The 20,888-nt window shown below is 41.5% G+C and overlaps 1 protein-coding gene across 2 annotated transcripts in view; it reads right to left on the bottom strand.

The window, feature by feature from the left end:
- Positions 1 to 8,903: 8,903 nt before the first annotated feature.
- The window catches only part of ACVR2B (activin A receptor type 2B), a 98,048-nt gene continuing 86,063 nt past the window's right edge, over positions 8,904 to 20,888 (bottom strand). For both annotated transcript variants that reach the window (XM_056485617.1, XM_056485618.1), the window contains exons 8-11: positions 17,757 to 17,871; positions 16,022 to 16,160; positions 13,075 to 13,205; positions 8,904 to 10,967 (exon numbers count right to left, since the gene is read on the bottom strand). In XM_056485617.1, coding sequence (XP_056341592.1) covers positions 10,773 to 10,967; positions 13,075 to 13,205; positions 16,022 to 16,160; positions 17,757 to 17,871 — 580 coding nt within the window. In that variant the 3' untranslated portion in view covers positions 8,904 to 10,772. The remainder of the gene's footprint in view (positions 10,968 to 13,074; positions 13,206 to 16,021; positions 16,161 to 17,756; positions 17,872 to 20,888) is intronic.

The following is a 20,888-nucleotide window of genomic DNA, read 5'->3' as shown; positions in this document are numbered from 1 at the left end:
ATAAAATTAGCTCCCTCACGGGGACTACAGGGACTGGGGTGGCTCTACTGTCCCCATCCAGCTTGGCTGGGCAATCACCCCGGGCTCCAAGCGCGAAGGATCACTGAGTCATAGGATCATAGCATGAAAGGACCTTTGAAGTCTTCAGCTGGAGAGGAAAATCTCACCTCCTTTATGAGGAGAGACTGCGGGAGCTGGTCTGTTCAGTCTAGAGAAGACTGCGAGATCTCAATATCACATTTAAATACTCAAAGGTGGGTGCCAGGAGGACAGTGCTGGAGTTTTTTGGTGATGCCCAGCGGCTGGATGAGGAGCAATGGCCGCAAACTAAAGCACAAAGAAGTTTCAGTTTCACCTCAGCATGAGGAAGAACTTTTCTTTACACTGAGGGTGGCAGAGCCCTGGATTAGGGAGGTCACAGTTTTCCCTCTCTGGAGTCATTCCAAACCCACCTGGACACATTCCTCCACCACCTGCCCCAGGTGATGCTGCCTTGGCATCCCTGGGTGTCCCCAGAGGATCCTTCCAGAGCGTCCCAAACAATTCAGTGATTCTGTGAGAGCCCAACCCCTCTGCAATGACCAGGAACACCTTCAACCAGACCAGGTTGCTCAGAGCCCCATCCAAGCTGACCTTGGATGTTTCCAGGGATGAGGAATCCACCACCTCTCTGGGCAGCCTGTGCCAGTGCCTCACCATCCTCATTGTAAAAAATTTCTTACTTACATCTGATTTAAATCAACCCTCTTTTAGTTTTAAACCATTGTCCTATCGCAACAAGCCTTGTTAAAAAGTTTGTCTACCTCTTTCTTATAAATCCCCTTTAGGGTCTGGAAGGTCACCAGAAGATCTCCCCAGGCTGAACAGGAAGATTGTGGTGTGGGTTTGCTTTAGCCAGTATAGGGTGATGTTACATTTGGCTTCTTTTCAGGAAAACCACCAGGCTGGTTATTACTATTTTTCCCTCCCAAATGCCTGCTAATATTCATATTTGCCTCATATGTCTCCACACCAATCATTTTCAACCCAGCACCAAGCTAGAGACAATTTTCTGAAAAAAAAAAAAAAGGGATCAGTTTAGCAATGGAAAACACCAGAATGTAAGGATTTCATGGGCACACCATCATTTTACTTCAGGCAGCATTCCTGGAGAGGTCTGGCCATGCTTCAGTGTGTGGCTGAGGCATCTTCATACCTCATGTGAGGATTGCAGACCTCAGCATGGTGCTGTGAGTACAGGCAACTCAGGCTTTTCTTTTTTAAATTTTTTTCCTGGTCAAGTTCCCTTGCCTTTGGCTTCTGGCAGTTGCAGCTATGCTGCTGGGCTGTCTTGATACAGCTCCACATGCACATATTGCCCTGTGTGAACAGCTCTTTGCTAGCAGTGATAAGCAGCGTTACCACAGTGCTACAAGAGGCAACACGCTCAAAAGGGCAATTAAATAATAGGCAGTTAAATAATAATTAATAATAATAATAGTAATAATGGAACAGAGGTTGCCCAGAGATGTTTTGGGTGTCCCATCTATGGTGGTGTTCAAGGCCATATTGGATGGGGATTGGAGCAGCCTGGTCTAGTGGAAGGTGTCCCTTAGCAGGACAGTTGGAACTGGATGATCTTTAAAGTCTCTTCCAACCCAAACCATTCTATGATTCTGTGAATCTGAGATAACTCCCACTTCTCTTTGGAACTGTTTGCAAGTGATGGGTAGTAGAGGTGGGCCTCAGCTATGCCTCTGCAGGGACTTTTAGGGATTTTGGATAGCAGAAATGCCATTGAAACACCAAAAACATTCAACTATGAAGAAGGAAATCCTCCAGCTAGATGCCAAAGACAATAAAATAGCAATGAGTTTTAATGTCACACCAATGAGGGAAACAGTTAATTGTAATTTACTGTTTATTTTCATATACAAAAAGATAAACTTGAAATAGTTCTTTCTAGGTTTTTTTCCTCCTATCTGTTGGGGTGTAGCTGCTTCACACAGGGCAAATACTACATTCATACTGGTTTATTCAGACACCCAGTGCAAAGCTGAAGCAGCAAAACTCCAACTTGGCAGATCTAATTTCAAACTTGAGACTCATTTCTAAAATACCACAGTAAAAAGGAACAAAGATCCACTGCAAATTCATGAACTATGATACAATGTTCTTTCCAAAATGTCTTCATTTCATAACTGCAATACAATGGATGTCTGCATTAGGCCATTTTATACATACATTTTATATATGTATACTTCTACAGAAGATATATATATATAAAATGTACATATATAAAAAATCAGCACACTTCAATCCAAAAGGGGTTACAGCAACGAGCTTAACTCTCTATACTTTTTTTCTTTAACAGGATACTTTAGTATAACATTTGTTAACTCAGTAGTACAAGCTATCTCTGTTCTACATTTTTATAGCTACAAGAGTGAAATATAACCTACAACATTTACATTTCACATATCTTGGTATACAAACAGTACTTAGTGAATTTGAGCCAAGGACCAAAAGACTCTTTAAAAATTATTTCACCGTCTGATAGAGCTTCCTGTAATTTACACTCAGTTTATTCTGCAATCTTCTAAACCATTTAATCTCATAGTTTGAGTTTAAATCCATTCCAACTGGAAATCCTGGAGAAACAGGTTACTGCAAACTCTTATGTATACTCTATATATACAAGTTAAGTAACACAGCGTAATAAGACTTAGCTATTTATCCTAAAACTGATATACACATATTTCACTAAGCTAGACAAGTCTTAGGATTTTTATTTTATTTCTTTAAATAAAGCACAAATTTAGAAGTAGCTGGTAAAACTTACAATAGGATGGTTTTAAAATGACAAATGGTTAGGGTGAGATTTCTTCCTGCTGGTGCCAAAACATTTTCCTGTGAGTTTTTGTACTATGCTGTGTTGTTTAACTGTATGCATCTAATGTTACATGCAGAAAGCTCTTTCCACAAGAATTGACATCAAACTGTACTTAAGTCAACTTTACAGTACAAAAGTTGTCAAACTTAAGGACGAATGTGAAAATATTAACAGGTGAAAGATCAGGCTTTCAACTCTATCATGAGGATCATGCAGAATTCATAAGCAGATAGTTTGAACAGATTGACAATGGCATTGTGCGGGCTTATGGCATAGAATTGAGGCCAAAAATGTTACTTAGTTTGCAGTAACCACCTCCTTCAATCCTCACCCACTACGAGATTGACTTTTTGCATCATAACTATTCCATTGGAAGGCCAGCAACATTGCAAAATATCTCCTTCTGGGAGATTTTAGTACTTTGATTTACCAAAGATAATCATCATCAACCATCAATAGCCATAGAAACAGTAAAAAAAAATTGGGAAAGGGAAATATCTTGTTCTCTTCCTTTAGTAAAAGTAAATTAATTACTATCCATTCATTACCAGTAATTAAATTAATTACTAGTAATAGTTGGAAAGCTACTATCCTGTCCAAGAAAATACAGACTAATATTATATCAGCCACATGGATACATTTTTTTTTAAACAGACATTTGTGAGAGGAACATATAAAATAAAATGATAATTTTAAAAATGGTCCAACTTTTATTTTTCTCCCCAAAATATAGCCTGAACATTATTCTCTTCACCAAAGTACCATTAAGAAATTGCTATAAATGAAGGTCTGATTTTATGAGTTTTTTCTTGGGAGTAGGTATTTGGAAAAGGAAAGAGCCAGACAGGTTCTAGGTCTTGCCAACGTATTTTTTGTTATCCACACAGTTGCTAAGTCCACTTTCCAAAGTTATGAGGTGCTCCAATCTCCTACTCCTCCCTTCATCGTGGCTGGATTTTCGGTTTTGATTGTTGTATGGTGTTTATTTTGGTGTTTTGACAGAAATGGCAATGCAAAGATGCCAGTGACTACTGGACTAGGATTTTAATTGACTAGGATGGTTACTGGTTAAACTTCAGTTCCTCAAAATACAGAAAAATTGAATTAAGTATGGCCTTCCTTGTCAAAAAAACAGAAGCTATTAAATTTTCCTAGAACATGTTTGAGTTTTGCAATATCAACTTTATTGGAATGTTATAAACTGAGTTTTTGTTTTTTTAAACAACTGGAAAGATTAAGAAGCTTCTGCTTCAAAATGGACCAGAAATGCAGAAGTGGTGTTTTATTCATATCATCTGCCCCATTAAAATACTGAAATAAAAGGCTAATAAAGGAAGCACTTTTCAGAAAACACTTTTTCTTTCTGGATATCCAGCACAATGCCATTATAGAGCTTCAGAAAAGCCCTTTTGGTTTCAATGTTGGAATACAAAATAAGTTTTGCTTTTTTCCTTCAGTCCTTGGGGATCACTTTCCATTTACATATATATATCATATATATACATGTATATAAATATATATATGATATATATATGTAAACACCCATATAGAGCAAGGTTCCTGTTTGTGTATGTTACAATATTGTAGTATCAAGGAGAATCCAGATAGCAACACTGTTTAACATGAGGTTTGAGGTAATTGGTTCTTGAAATACCTGGATCACAGACTGCATCCAGAAATGACAGCTGGGCAATGAAAAGTGTTCTTTTCAGACAGAAATAAAATAAAAACTAGTAAAAGAGAAAGAAAGCTTACAGCAGTTGCTTTTGCATGGAAAAATAAAGGCACAACAGAATAGCATTACATTTCAGAACAGCTGGATGGACATAACACAAGTATGATCTCTTTCTGTGGAAGTGTCCTGACAAAAAGCATTGCTGCTTATTCCATAGGCTGCTACTTCAGTCAGGGAACTGAGCATCACCCTAAAACGAGTCATGAGAAAGGAAGTCCCATGTAAATAAGGGACCAGGTGTGCTTAGAAATGTTCCAGGAGCACACACACAAACTCGTGGTCACACAGGATTGGATTGGATGGAAATTCTCTCTCTGGTTTCCACAGGGCCAGGACTTCACCAGAACACAGCTGAGGAATTGCAGGAGCCTGCCTGAATTAGTGAGCACTAATTGCAAAAGGCACACTGTCAAACCAGCTCCAAGGCAGTGCCATGTGTTGTTTGGTGTAAAGCTTTTTGCAGTGCATCTCACCCACTGACACTGTGCTATTGTGGCTGAGAGGACTAAAAAGACTGGAGTGAATTTTAAGTCCAATAGAAAATTAGGTTAATCTCCCACCCCCTGCCCCCATTTTTTTTCTTTAATACTTTTAGAATATCTTGGATTAGTTACACAGATTTGGGAAGCTCTTTCTCTTAGTAGGACTTTGGACATGACAGTGCTCCTTTTCTTTAGTGCCTCTGACACAGACTATTAAATCTGATTTTAGGAACACAGAGCACTTATCTGCGTATTCTGGTGAAGCCTGATCAGTTGTGTCGCTTTAGGGAGAAGGAATTTCTAGGAATTGGTTTTATCAGGACTCCACTGGCAACAGCTCCTTACAGATCATATTGTCAGTGCAGCAGACGCAGCTGCTCTGAAGGATACGGCAGCGAGCGAGCTCAGCCCGGCTATTTGGCCTCCATAAATTACCAACCTGACTTCACAACTCACTGCAGCACCACAGCATATGCCAAAGGACACTCTGCCCACACATGGATACTCGCATGAACACGTGAAAAAACTCCTCCTGGCTTAGCTGAAGATGGCCAGAGAAAAGCAATAAGCATCTTTAGCAGAAGGGCTGTGACATGCAAGATAACCTAAACATATACTGAGTGCCATCCTCAAAGCATGTCCAAGTACATCCAAACTTGCTCCTCAAACTGTTTTCAGGCTACACTTGTTCTATCCTCTAGACTTTGATGTAGTGCACACTTAATTTAAACATTATATATATTTCTTTATTTATTTGCTGTGCATACACAGACCTTTCTCCCCTTTCCCTGCAGAAACATATTAGACATTACAAAAATAATTTGTGGTATAAAAGAATTTTCACACAATGTAGAATTTTTGTTTGTATATGTAACTAAAATATATATATATTTTTCCAAAAGTAAAAAAGTCAAAATGTCCTTATTTTCCTCTATTATATAGTCTATTTTATTTACAATGTTACCAAACAATATCCTGTATGTAAAAGTGACAAAAGTTTGCGGGACACTTCCTGCTTAGCAACTTCCCAAGCAGAGTGTGGCTGGAAGAGGACTGCAACAACAGCACTGCCACACCTTATCACCCAGCACCTTCCTCTGCAGCACGAGCTCCTTCCATGCTGAGTGAAACTAGAGCTTTTCCCTGGAAACAGGGCAAGCTCTGACAGTCTGCATAGAAGATCCTACCAGAGGAATAAAATGTGTTCTTGGTTTCAGTGCTGCAGTGTTAAGGGGGATCAGGATTCCTAACAGCCAGGTCTGACCCAGCCAGCCTGGAAATATCTGCTTCCACTGAAACCACTGACTTCAAGTGGGAACAGCAGGGAGTCAGGAGACCCAAAGAAAACGCAGGGGAGTTACTGGGGGGCACTCACAGACCTTCTCTGCAAAACAAAGACCTCAGCACTTCCATAGGTGTAACTGTCTAGCACTGGATATTCGGTAAAAGAATTTCAACTGAAGGGCAAGGCAGAATAAAAGTGGGTTTCTTTTGTCTTAAATAGATTTCTTAATGATGAGGACAAGCTAAAATCCTTAATCATAATGAATAGCCCTGATACTACTTAACTGATGGTTAGGCTGATTTATAGCCATCTCTTATAATATGCACGTATATTTCAATATAAGCCATATACAATTTCCAGCCTTGCTGTACTAATGCAATTTCATCAGCAAATCACAGCTCAACCATCTCAAAACAACACCCCAGTTTTAGTTCCTGTAGTATTTCCATTTTTAAAATGTGAACTCAAATTTTCTGCACCTAGGAAACCAGGTTGCCCAGCCAGTGCAATAAATTCATAAAAGGGAGTTCCACCAGAGAGATGGGGAATCCTAGCTCCTAAAGTGAAGAATTTTTACTCCAGATATTCAGTGTTAATATTCACCTGAGAACTTCCATATGAGAGAGGGAGGTGACCAATAAAATTCTGCAGCCAAAATTTTGAAGAGCTGCTTCCTCTAAGTCTGAATGGGAAGTGAAATTTAGTGCTTGGGAAGTAAAGTGTGTTGTCACCATCATATTCAAGGGAGTGTAAAGAGGAAAAGAGCCAGAGTTAGTTATGACAGCTACACCTATGGATGTGCCCAATTCCTGACTTGGAAAAAGCCTCTGCAGTACCAAACAGAACCAAAATCATGTTATCAATGAGAGTTCAAATGAGTTAAAGGTAAGGAAACTACTTGCTTGACAGCCCAACTGTTGAAAGACCAACAAGTTAATCAGAGCTTGTCTTTGTTAATAAAATAAATAAACACCAGTTTAAAAAACAGCTTTAACCAAATTGGTACAAATTAAAAATTCAGGATTTCCTTCTATGCTACAATAGCAAGACACAGGTACCTACATACATATAAAACTTGTTACCCAGCACACACCCAATTTGGAAATTCTATTTCAAATCAATTTCTGAATCCTGCTGACAAGATGATCTATAAGGAACCATTACACCAGGAAGATGTAACACTTTACAATCAACACTCGGTCAAGGTTTGTACGGTCGTGCAGTTCCCCGCAGTAAGATAAGCTACATGTGAGAATTTGTGTTGATGCTTTCTCAAAAGAGAAGATTTCAGACACCATTTAATAGGCTATTAAAATAATATGGCACTTTCAATAAATACTTTAAAGCTTCTTAAAGAAATCAGGATAAAAAAGCAACTGCTGTAATGAGCCTGTTTTAGCTGTAATACGTAATGCTGAAGGAAAAAATCCAGAAGAGCAAACAGATATTAACAGTTAAAAGACAGTACAGCTTTTTTCTTTCTGCAGCAATAGGAACTGGCTCCCATTCCCAGGGGAAAGGGAGCAAGCCCACCTCAAAACAAGTATTCACTCAGTCTTAACTGCTCTACGCTCCACCCCAACCCTTACATCACTTCACTTCTAAAACATAGTCACATTTTCATATAAATCTCAGTGCAGAAATGTATTAAACATGAAAAATACTGATCCTGCAAACATTTACAACCACACTTAACATTAAGTGAGTGCCTAATGTCATGACACCAGAAGAGCTACCTATACCCTCAATGCTAAGCATAGGTATGTTGCAGCATCAGGCCCAAAGGTGCCAATGGCCACCGGGGACATTGGCTGGGTCAAAATGGTTTCATTCTGTCTGGTTTTGTCAAGGTTTTCTCAACAGAAGCACATCAAGAAACAGAAACTTTCAAACCTACACACGGAAACACAGTTACATGTGTGTACATACTAATATGCAATATACATTCAGTAACTTGAAAGAATAGGTTAAGACTTTATTCAGATAGACAAATTAAGGCAATTCTCTTAATGTCTCTTCAAGATAAAGGACCATGTCCTCATTTGTGACCTCTAGGTTTTAAAGCTATACTTTTCAAGAAATATATTTCAATTTTTTTAATATTTTCTCCAATTAGCAGTTTCAATTTCTTAATAAATTATATCTGTGCAAGGGTGCACACTGGTAATTTGGCAGTGGAAAGAAGTCCAATTCATTTATATATAATACAGACTTTTTACATTTCCATACAGGGTGATTAGATTGGGACTGCATTTTGGCTTAACATAAAGAAAAATTTAGAAGATCTGGCCATCCAATGGACATAACTTTGTCAGTCTAGCAAGACACAGAATTAATCTTATATTCAAAGAAAAAAAAAAAAAGGGAAAAAAAAGAAAGAAAAAGAAAAAAAAGATGTACTGTCCTTTCACTAAAACAGACTAAAAAAAGCAAGAAAGAAAAAAAAAAAAAAAAAAAAAAAGAATGGAAACAACCTTCACAAATAAGAGTGAATAATGCCCAGGTACCTTATATAGGCAGTTATTCTACAACTGTATACAGTTATTTACAATGGTGCTTTATTAAACAAAACAACAAAAAAATGGTAGCACTTCCTAAAAGATTTTGGAACTTTTTTTCTTTTTTTAATTTTTTTAAAACTCCCTTGTCATAAAAGCCAACTTACATTAAAATATACTTACTACAAGACAACACAACTAACAAAATATATAATAAAACTCATACAAGTAGAAAATTCTGAGGTATTTCTGGTTTGAGGTGGTCTGTGGTCATGAAGTTTTTAATTTTTTTTTTCAGTTTAAACCTCGGAAGCCACGTAACGTGTGTGTATGTGTATGTTTTGTGTTTGGTTGTTGTTTTTTTTTTAAAGTTTTTTCTTTTTTTAAACATTGCATGTTTTGCAAATTAAAAAAATATTTCAATGTTGAATCAGCAGCATTAGGAACATTCACTGACTAGAGCGAGTTTATGGCATAATAAGAGTAACGGTATTTTCGAATATGCACCACTTTAAGACAAAAGAGTTTCATCACAGAGTAAGAAGAAAGCAGAGTCAAAGGAACCAGTGGGAGAGGTGCTGTGGGAACCACTGCTGCTGCTGAGCTGCCTCAGCTCCCTGCAGCCAGGCAGCTCCCAGGCTTCTCAGGAGCCAGCTGACACCATTCACTCTCCCAGTCCCAAATTAATAAAGAAAAAAAATTTATATACCCAGTTTTTACCCTTTTCCTCTTTTCACCATCTGCACCATTAGCTTGAGCTGAGAGAGAATCAACCCAAGGTCAAATTTTCTCAACTGACTCATACTTAAAACATGATGCCAAATTTTTCTTGTCTTCCAGTATTTCACCAGAGTGCTCCTGAAATCACACTTCTCCACCTGTCCTGATGACACTGCTTAAAAGCATCCTTCCTACTACTACCTGGAATTGAAAAATTAAAGTTATAGTCCTGCTTTGTTCCTTTACTGCCCAAACCTAGACTCTGGAGGAAGAATCAAGTGCCTGTCTTCCAACCACTTCTTTGACTTTGCTTTCTCCATATCCTGCAGGCATAAATACTCTGCCCAGAAATGTCCTTCCCCTCCTCTAATGGTTACCTGAGAAGTAGCTCCATAGCAAATGATGTTTCCCCAAATGCTGCCAAGTCCAACGTCACTCTCCCCACCCCTATTCTATGCTCCCCCCTTCAATTATACCATCAAGAATTAACATTCTCTGCTCAGTTACTTTTTTTTCCCATGTTACAATGACACCCGTTAGATCCGTAAAAGACACATCTGCTGTTTTTTTCTGAAGCTCACTTCCAAAAAAAAATAAAAAATAAAAAAATAAAAAAGAAACTGAACCCAAAACCAAAATGGGGAAAAATGCTTTTGAGGAAGGTGTATTCTTTACATAACAGTCTTAAGTTTCCTCCACAGTTTGCAGCATTGCGTTTTCGAAGGTGGTAGGTGGTTTTCCTTTATGTCACGTAAGCTTTATGTCACAGATGCTCCGCTCAGAAGACAGACTGATAAAGAGAAACCCAGAAAACTGAGTAAAATAAAAACAACTGAAGTGAGTTTGTTGAGGTTCTGAGGTACCTGCACCTTTTCTGCATTCATTAGTCGGCACCTGAATGCTTGCTGAAATGTCCATTTTTTTTTAATACAGTAGAGCAATGTGCTGGTAAAATTGATCCAATCCAAAAAAATAATAATAATAATAATAACAATAATAATAAAAAGTCAAGATAAAATAGCAGCTGCATTCATGGGTTTGTTGAATTTTTGTGATTTTGTTTTTTTGTACTTTTTTTTTTTTTTTTTTAACTCTTTTTTCCTTGTTGTTTTTCTGTTTGTTTGTTTGTTTTAAATCCGCTGAGTCTGGAAAGACAAAAGTGAGAACCAGGAGCCAGGACTCAGATACTAGACTCTTTGGGTGGCAAGTCCACGTTGGTGACGGATGTCACGATGGAGACGAGGCAGTCCGAGGTAGTGCCGTTGACGGATCTGCGGATCTGCGCGATGCGCTCCTCGACGCAGCCGGCCGAGAGCCGCGCCTCCGCGTCGTGGTCCCAGCACTCTTCGATGGTCACGCAGAGCTGCGCCAGGCCCTGCGGACAGCAACGGGGAGAAACCCGTTCAGCAACCTCACCTGCTCTCTGCTTTCCTATTTCCTCCCTATCTGTTCATTGTTGTGTGCTTATATAGCTCCTAGCTAGCTCCAGGACTTTTCCTGCCCTGATAGGCAGGAAGATAAAACACATTCCAATGGTTCCTGTCCTGTCTTGTGTTTTCCTGGTGTAAGAGTCGGTCCGAAGTTTCTCTGATCTGCCACACAACCATCATCAGAGACTGAGACCCCAGGACCCCACTGCTCACTCTGGACCTGAGTTCTGGCCTGGCCGAGGTGGATGCTTGCCCAGGACTGTTTGTAGGTGTGCTTGGTGCTGCCATGGCATGTTGCTCCCAAGCAGGGTACTGGTTAAATAGTGACCTGTTTGTTGGAGCAATGATCTCCATATACAATAGTCCATAAATCTCCCCACCTTTTGGCCAGAGGCCACTCACTTTGGAAAAGGACTATAAAAAGTGACTTTCCTAAAGAGACTTCAAGATCTCTTTCTCCCCAAAGGATTGAAGACGCGTCTATCGTCGGACAACCACAAGGATGTGTCCCTTCTGTTGGTAGCTATATCCCATCCTTTCTCTCTCTCTCTCTCTCTCCCCTTTTACCTCGTTTCCTTTATCTTTCTCTCTCTCTCTCCTATTGCAAAACTGAGTTGTTCACATGCAATAAACTGCATTGCTGCTTTCTCCTGAACAAAACCTGAGTCTCTTGCTTGGGTCGAATGAACCATCACGACTCCTGCTCAGGTTGAGTGGATTGTGACACCTGGGAATCAAGGATGAGCTGCCCTCCCAAGACACTTTCTCATAAACCAAGTACAGATATGACCAATAGAGGTCCAGAAGAGGTTGAACCAAGAAGGGGAATTTCCTCATCAACTGTGTTTCTAATTGGGGATTCTTGTCAATTATGCTAAACATATAAATCTGTATTTGCCCTCTGTGGGGTGGGCATTTTTCCATATGTACGCCTGGAGGCCTTCAATTAAAAACCAGTTTTTATATTACCTCCTATACTAATATTGTCTCAAAAGCATGTTGTTTTATTCCTGTATCTTTAAGGCACCACCTTGTCAGAGGGTGGAGAGGTCCATTCAGCACAGCCAATGCTCTAAAAAAAACCCTACAAGTATTTCTTCCACAGTATGCCAATTACCATGAGATAAGCTTCAAAAATTAATTCAAATATGTTTTTGTGTGTTTTTTTAAACATCTGCTTTCCAAGGCTTGGTCACATTCAGCCCCAAAAGTGCTTTTTTAAATATCAAAATAAATCCCAAGATTCAGCTGTTGAAGCTTTAAAAGACAACAAGTATTAAGATTCCCATGATGAAACTGTGAGAGCTGGCAGCACTGTATCAGTTACTATGAAACCATTTACTTTGTTTGCAATCACTTCTCATGATATTCCCAAAAAAACTGAATTCAACAGTGCTTGAAGAACACAGCTCTTATTTGAACCCTCATTTGAAGTGGAAAACTCTTCTTTTTTTTAAATCCACAGCTCTCCCTAACTTCTGGGAAATTAGTACACCTGAGTCTAGCCAAATCTGCAGCAGTTTAGGCAAAATAGAGGCATTTGACTTCTTACTGAAGCCCAGTGAGATATCATCATCTCTCATCTTCCCAATCTAAGAAAAATCAGCTCTTTTATTAAAAACATGAGTCTGAAATGAACTACCTCTGGGAAACACACACTGCATTTTGCTTCATTGTCTGCTTGCTTTCACATCTAATTAATTTTTCCTCTATAAACTGCTCCAAGTCTTGCATGGTATCTCATTTGTGAGGAGTGTGTCTCCAATGGTATGGATGGTTTTCTTTTTCTTAATGAAAGGACTTTATTTTCCATTCTCTCACCACATTAAAGGAGTCCTACTAAAGCACCCCACGCTCCACATTCAGCACTAGCTGATTATTCAGCTTGTTTAGTCTCTAAAAACAAGAGATAAAAAGAAAATGGAGCACAAAGGTGTTGAGCAACCCCTCATTCCCCAGAGCTGACTCTGTCTAACACTAGGAATGCATAACCACATTCCTCATTCCCATCACACAGGAAATACTTTGCACTGTTAACCAGGAGGGACGTACGGGATGTTTTAGCCAGTGATCCTTGAACACGGGGCGCATCTTCTTGTGAACCACCACTTCTTGCAGGTCCTCAAGGGATGGGTGCTGACCTATTTCTTCTTCAAAAGGCAGCATGTATTCATCCACTGGACCTGTGGTGCACACAGAGAATCAGGTTAGGGTAGAAATGGCCTCTGCAGAGCCACGGCACCCCATGCATGAGTGAGCTGCAGCTCCAGAGCAGCCTCAGCCCACTGCAACAAAGCCTGGTGTTCACATGTCACTGCAGACAAATGTGATTTACATTCCTCCTGCACAATGGTCTTTGCTGTCCCTGCTGCTTGTCTGGCCGTGCATTTTCCACCTCACTGAGTTACAAATCCAAACTCTCAGCTGTGCCACTGGATCCCACCATTTCCTTGAGGAAGTTTGCCAGGTAATCTGTGATTTATTTTAATACAAAGAGCAAATCAACCCATCCTCCCCACATTTTAACACAACAATTCAACACACAATAACCTAGAGAAAGATTTCAGCATGTGCATAATTTCATTTTAGCACTGCTAGCAAGGTCAAGCATATACAACACTTATAATTTCTAATTTCTTGCTTTGTGATCTGGTTTGTTCATAGGTTTGAGTCAGCCCTGACACACTGGAGCTGAATGCACTTGTCCCAAGTACCAGCTCCTAAAATTATTTCTGAATGCTTTAATTATACCATTTATATACCAGTAAACTGCCCAGGGCCATGGGAATGAGACAAATGTTATGAGTATCAGTGCAGATGCTGGATGATAGGAGTAACTTCTGCTTATTGAAACATCATTTGGCTTTTGGCAGTGTGTAGATGCTCTCTCAGAAAGAGCAGCCCAGCTTAACTGATGGGCTTCTCAGGTGCTCCATGGCATCACTTATGGTTTCTCAGTAGCAAAAAATGACCTCTTTCCTGAGCAGAATTACTTCAAGAGGGTCTTTCCAGACTAAAATAAAAGAGCTGACCACTTCATCTGGTCATGAATTGTGACACCAACAGCACAATGTTTAGGTACTCTAAAGAATGAAATCACTAAAGTGGCTTATCATTATTTCTGTTTACTCAGCAGCAGTCAATAAACCAAACTGAAACACTTGTTCCAATGCATGGCACAGGGGCACTTACGACTTTCCTTTTCCTCCAAGAGGAACCCAGGCTGTGAAGAGCTGCACTGGTGATCTGCAAGCTAAATGTGCTGTTTACACAGCACCACTCCTGAGCTGGAAGTGCAGATGAGGCTCAGTGTAGCTCCCAAGGGAAGCCTTCCCTCTGACTCAGTGGTGCTGTGTGTGGCACCTGGGGTGCCTCAGCTGCTGAATTGGCAGGAGATCACAAACATGACAGGAAAAATGAAAGTGGATACTTGGGATACCTCAACAGAGAAGGGCAATTCCTACATGAGTGATTTGTGTACCACTGTTTTACCTTACTGTGCTCCCAGCTCCCTGCTCCTCCAGTATTTTATCTCATTAGACTGTACATTATTGAAGTTGAGACCTTCTGTTACCACACACTTATGGGAGACATTTTAATTATAATCATGCTCCTCAGTCCTACTGTAATGCTAACAAAAACATTTCAAGCCTAGATGAGGTGCTGTTGTTTCATGAACTTGTTGTTCAGTTCAGAGCATCTATATCTATACAAGAAGAAAAAGGTTGGAGGAAGCAGCTTTGGAGATACTACAGTGATGTGACTGCTTCCCTGTCCTGCACATGGCAAGGGTCACTAAAGGAGAGATGTGCTGACTGGACAGAAGAGATGCCTCACTCTGCAGCATCCTTTTAGGATGAAAAAAAAGGAGAAAAGAGACACCATGAAGTTAATGCTTTTAGATTCTTCAGGAGAAAGCAAGATCCTCCAAAGCTGTAATTGAAAAAACAAACCTGGCCCACTGCTGAAAGAGGGCTTGATTAGTGTTTTAGATGGGTAATGTGATGGTTGGCTCCCTCAATTAAGGGATGAATATTACTTGTATGTTAAGGGAAGTTTTACTGGTGTGTAGTTATGCTACTATGATTTGTTGTCCTCTGTTCTCCCCATAATCCCCCTTTCCCCCTTGAATGGTTGCCAAAGGACAGCCTTGGTAGCCAGGACATGTGGAGGGAGGTGTGATCCTGTGTCCTTTGCATGGCAACACCTGACTTCCAGTCAAGTTGCAAGAAGGTGATCTCCACCAAAGGATGGAATTTGACCAACAAGACTTTGGGGGGGACCAGGGTTGTGTGATGCAGCCCCCAGGGGTAGAAAAGGTGCAGCAGCCATTTTATAGACAAGCTGCTGGGTCACCAACTTCCAGTGTGCTGTCCTTTTTCCTTATTCAGTCCTCTGTTGTATTTTGTCAAGGTTTTTAATAAACCTTTGAGATTTTAAAAAGTGAGCATTGTTTCTCACAATCAGCAAAAGTCAAGTCAAAGATCAATAACTAATGACTTATGGTAGCAGGGAAATGGGCTTGCTGACCCAGGGAGATCCTTGAGCCCTGTGTTCCTGATATTTCACTAAGGTGCTTTCCATTCAGGCTACCCCACTGCCCTGCATCAGTGAGGTGACAGCCAAGCTGGCTCTGTGGCTCTTCTCAGGAGCCCAAGGCATGCCCTGGCCACAGGCAGGAATGTGGAGTGCACTGAGAACAGGCTCAGGAGTGAAGGACACCCATCCTGCAGGGATCACCTTCTCCCTCTGAATTCTCAGCAATTTGCAAGGTAGCAAACATAGTAAAAAGTACTTTGAGGCTTGAGCACTTACAAAGGTTATTGTATACAGAGAACAACACCTTATGTTAAAAAACAAATGAAAAACAGGCTAGCTGCTTTTAATAAAAATATACCATTAAACTTTTTTTTTTAAACAGAGACAGATCCATTCTCTGGACCACTAAACCACACTGAAACAGAGCCCTCCCCAGGGAAGAGAGGATCTTTTTTCTTACCATCAACTGCTCTGCACCTGGAGACTAGCTCCCACAGCACCAGTCCCATTGCATACATGTCTATTCTCAGGAAGGCGTCTCGCTGGAAGTTGATTGCTCCCTCCAACACTTCAGGAGCCATGTACCTCCTTGTTCCCACCTACAGGGAAACAGCACAGCTCAAGTTACACTGCATTTGGGCCCCTCAGCCTCTGCTGGCTGCAGGTGAGTGACAGCTGTTTCATTAGCCTAGAGGCCACTGCTGCTCAAGGTGCTCAACAAACAAGCAAAGGGAAGCTGCTGCTTCTGACACCAATTCTCATTAAGATCACTCAAGTCCAGAGAAGCTACATGGAGGAAGCCAAAGTGCAAGGCTACATGTGTGATACTCATTCAGTGCACACTTCAGGTCTACATCCTGTTGCATGTTGCTCCTGCATGAGAAAATGCTGTTTTGGAGACACACAGAACACCCTGAGGTCAAGTCTGACTAGGTTATCCTAATTGTTGAAAGTTCAATCCTCTTTCACTTCAAAAAAACCCCAATAAAAAACTCCAAACCCAAATAAACAACTCCCCCAAAAACAGAAACACAATCAAAAAAACAGAGAAGAGAAAAAATGATATATCCTGAAATGGTAGGAAAAGGTGTTGGTTTGACAGCCCTAGATAAAACAAGTCTCCTGCATCCACAGAAGTAGTAAACCATGAACCCTAGCTTGCCATGATTTGGAAAAGACCTCTTTTTTTTGAGGGAATTCAGTCCTCATTACAGTGCCTCCATTGTTATGTTTAGTATACTCATAATGTAGGAGAGTAGGCAGGACAGCAAGGGAAAAGACACCTTTCTTGGGAATTGAAACACTTTTAAATTCTTCTCTCTTCTTTGTTAGCTGAGGCAGTGGGGACAGAGTAAAGCCAGGATATGGAAAGATGTGCAAAATACTGGAAAAGCCAAAGAAAAGATGACAAAAATGAGGAAAGCTGAGTAAGGCTAACCCAGAAGAGTGTTCATTCCTTCTGAGATAAAGGTAAAAAAGGAAGAAAGGGAGATTACACTGGAGATGAGAATTCAGAAAGCACTGGAGGCACAAGGAGGGGATGATAGACTTGCTGAACTGGCATGAGAGCAGAATGATGGGCTGCTTGCTGCAAAACAAGGGCAGAAAATTAAGAACCCATAACATTGTAGTATATTGTTTACACAGTGCACAGCCAGTTGTGCCAAAGGTCACCTAAGCAGCCAGCATGGATGAATTCTTAAAATTAAATAAATAATTTTAGGATTATTAATATTTGTATTTGTATTTGTATTTGTATATTTAGGAGCTTTAATATTTGTGTTATGGCCTAGAGAAGTGGTATGTGCAGCAGACTCCAAAACTAAACACTTCTAAGGTTCAGCTGGACTGTCTTGCCCTGCTTTGGTCAAGAAAGGTTGGACCAGATGATCCTTGAGGTCCCTCCCAACATGGCATTCTGTGATTCTGTGGATATTTATTACTGAAATAAAGAGACAATGAACTCAGTGTCTGAAGGAGGAGGCTGGGGGAACCTCACCTGCACAGCAATCAGAAGGGTCTGAGCACCCTCCCCACTCACCCAGATTAAAGCAGCTCCCAGAATTTATGTCTGAGCACAAGTTTTTATAGAAAAAAATACATATCTCAAAGAAAATTAAATACATCTACACAAACTATCCCCCACTCCAGAGAAGCTATGGCCAACTTTTTAAAAACTTAAAGGAAATGGTTACCTGTCCATGAGTGTCCCCTGGAGGCTTCCCAGGTTCAAACCGTACAGCCAGTCCAAAATCAGCCAGCACAGCTGTCAAGTCGTTCTTCAGCAAGACATTTTTACTCTTGAAGTCCCTATGGACAAGCCAAGAAGTAAGGGAAGTGTTTTCCATGGCATGTGTCTAAATCACACTGCAGCACACACACTGTCTGTGGGCTTAGCAGCTCCCAGTAAATCGGCTCCTTTCCCCAGATTCCCAGCATGGCTGCAAACTTGGCTGCTGCTCACTGCCTTTGTCCCAAAAACACAGCAGCCCTGAGCTGACCAGCACAGAGTCAGCCAAACTCTACAGTGAATTAATCTCAAAATAAAACCTGATCTGAAGGGGCTCTTTTAATTGGAGCAAGCTGTATATAATAAGGCACCATTTCTTGCTCCAAGCACCAGCTCTGGATCCCCATCTTCTGGGCCCTTCTCATTCCCAAGAGCAAAACCAAGGCAGGTTTACATTTTCATTACTCTCTATCCTAGTAAGGATGTTTGCTCCTATCTACAAAATTAGATCTTTCTGGAAATCAGCAGGTGCTGGTGAGACTCTCTCCACCCTGACTACATGCTTCAACAGACTTTTGCCATAGTCATCTATCAGCCTTCTGCTGTAATTGCTGGATTGATCCTCCCTGGAGAATTCAGAGGGTTGGAAAGCAAGCAGGGAAGGGGGTGAGGCCACACTCAGACACTCTGTCAGGGTTGGAGCAGGCAGCTGACAGGCAGGTGTAAGAATTTGCAGTAGAGATGTGGGTCTGTGCTCAGAGGGGACATTTGTGTCAGCCCTGTGCTGCAGCAGGATCATTTCAGGGCAGCTCAGGTAAATCTGCAGGGGCTGGGAAGGGTGGGGGTTGGAGGAAGATCACACTGAGATGCCTAACCAGTCAAGCCCTGTTCCCTGGGCTTCCTGCATTTTCATCTGAAAAGGAATGTTTGGCAATCTAATTAAATTACAGACCTTAGACAGCAGATGGCAATTGTCCTGTATGCTCAGCATTATAACTTCCCTATCATCAATTCACTCGGTGACCCTGCTGATTGCAGGACATTGCAGGCCTGCACAAAATAATTAATGAGGGCAGATAGGATTGTTCTGCTCTAGAGAGACCTGTCAAAATTCTTTGTGAAGAGAGAAACTGCTGGACCATGGAGAAGGGGCTGCTACCTGCAGCCTCAGATGCCAGAGCATCAGCTTGAAGCACTGCAAGCAAAAATCATCCTGTGCCATCCAGCCCCTGATTCTGAGCTTAAAATATCAGGAGAGGATTTATCCTTTCTAAGCTAAACACAGCAGGATGGGCATCTCTGGCTTGAGGATTAAGATGGGGGAAGTGGGTGGGAAGTTGGAGGGTACTGTGCAGCCAGTGAACCCCAGCAGAAACCAGCCTCCATCACCTCTAGGGACTCAGGACAGCTTTGCAGAGCCTTCCAAACACTGGTACCCCTCAATTTCGTGGAAAAACTGCATTTCCCACTATCTGTCATCCTAGAAACTGCCTGCTTCCATGCTACAGCAGTTTCCCCACAGGCTTAGGAAACAGCCATCATCTAATGACATGGATAAACGCCTTTGCTCACTCAGCTTTAGGGGATTATGCCCTCAGGATGTACAGATTGTGCACGAGATTGTTGCAAAGCAGTGACACACAGAATTATCAGACAATCTGCCTGAACTCTGTGGTTCCAAGGTGCAAGCAGATGTAAACCAGCATTGCTGTAGGGGCACGTGCTGCTGTTGCTGACCTGCAGTGCCCTTTGGGCATGCAACAGTTAACTCCTACATCTTGGTCCACGATGCAGGGATTTCCCTTTGCAATCCCATTTTTTCCCCCATTTCCATACATTTCTCCATTTTTCTATGCTTTCCTTCCTTCCTCTCACAGATCACCTTGAATTGGCAAGTCTAAGCTGCAATGCAAATGAATCCAGGCCAGGGAGAAGAACTTAATCCAAGCTGTGCCAAGTAGAATTCACATAACATCATATGCCTTAGACCATCCTAAAATGGTCACTGACAAAGAAAAGTGGCATGAAAAGAAGAAATTTTTTTATTTTTCATATAGCACTTCAAACTGGGGAATACAGAACAAGCAGACTATGAGTAATGGGTGAGTTAATTTGATTGAAATACTGGAGATTTTATTTGCAGCTTCCACGTGGGGGCACTTTAGCACCAATAAGTGACTCCATATCGTTAATCCTCCTTGTAGTGCCGGGGGCCAGAGAGGAGTTGGCTGAACCCCTGCCCAGCAGTGGCTAGGGAGCTCCACCTGGCAACCCCAGCCTCTCCATCCATGTGCTCTGTGGAAAGCCATCCAAAAACACCCCCCACACACCCCTCCTCAGACTTAAAATGCATTTAGTGCTTTCTTTCAAAAATAAAATTAAAAGGAGTAGGGTAATCCGAGGGAAATCCTTTGTGTCCTGAAACTCCTCCTCCACTAGGTATGTGCTCAATTCACACAAATGCTGCATTCTCCAGCTTTTATCACTTGCTAAATGGACAGGGACACTAATGAGCACGATCTGTTGCTTTAAAGCCTTTCTATAGCCTTCCTGTGTTCCCCACCCTCAGGAATTTTCATTTATAAACCACTGCCTTTATTCTGCAGGGACAAATGTCGGGGACACAGGGGTCAGCTCCAGGAGCAGCACAAAGGCAGCTGCAGGTTCTTTCAAAAGCCCCCAGCTCTCCAAAACTTAGAGGCTTGGGGAGGTGGGGTGTTTTGGGGGCAGGGATACCCTTGCAAAAACAGGGATTATCTTGCCATACATGAAGCCAGGCTGCTAGATTGGGTACAGATTGCTACAGCTGGATGTGGGGTTTAAGTCCCTCCCAGAAAAAAAGTGGTGGGGGGAGTATGGCCATGGATTACAGCCTCTAAATCCCTTCTGGAAATCTCCCCCATCCTGCCCTGCCACGAGCAAAGCACTCAGAGATGCTTTAGTCCAGGGCAAGCAGTGTGGGACTTTGGAGAAGGGCTGAAGCATGAGGATGGTTTAACCCAATGCTTTCTTGTTGTCCCCTCTGCACTGCCACCCAGGCAGGTTGAAGTGTGTGCCAGGGGGTCTCAGGGGCAGGGTGCACCTGCTGTGGTGTCTC

Source organism: Oenanthe melanoleuca, chromosome 2, assembly GCF_029582105.1.
Source record: "Oenanthe melanoleuca isolate GR-GAL-2019-014 chromosome 2, OMel1.0, whole genome shotgun sequence".
Lineage (NCBI taxonomy): Eukaryota > Metazoa > Chordata > Aves > Passeriformes > Muscicapidae > Oenanthe > Oenanthe melanoleuca.
This window is presented reverse-complemented; position numbering and strand designations above follow the sequence as displayed.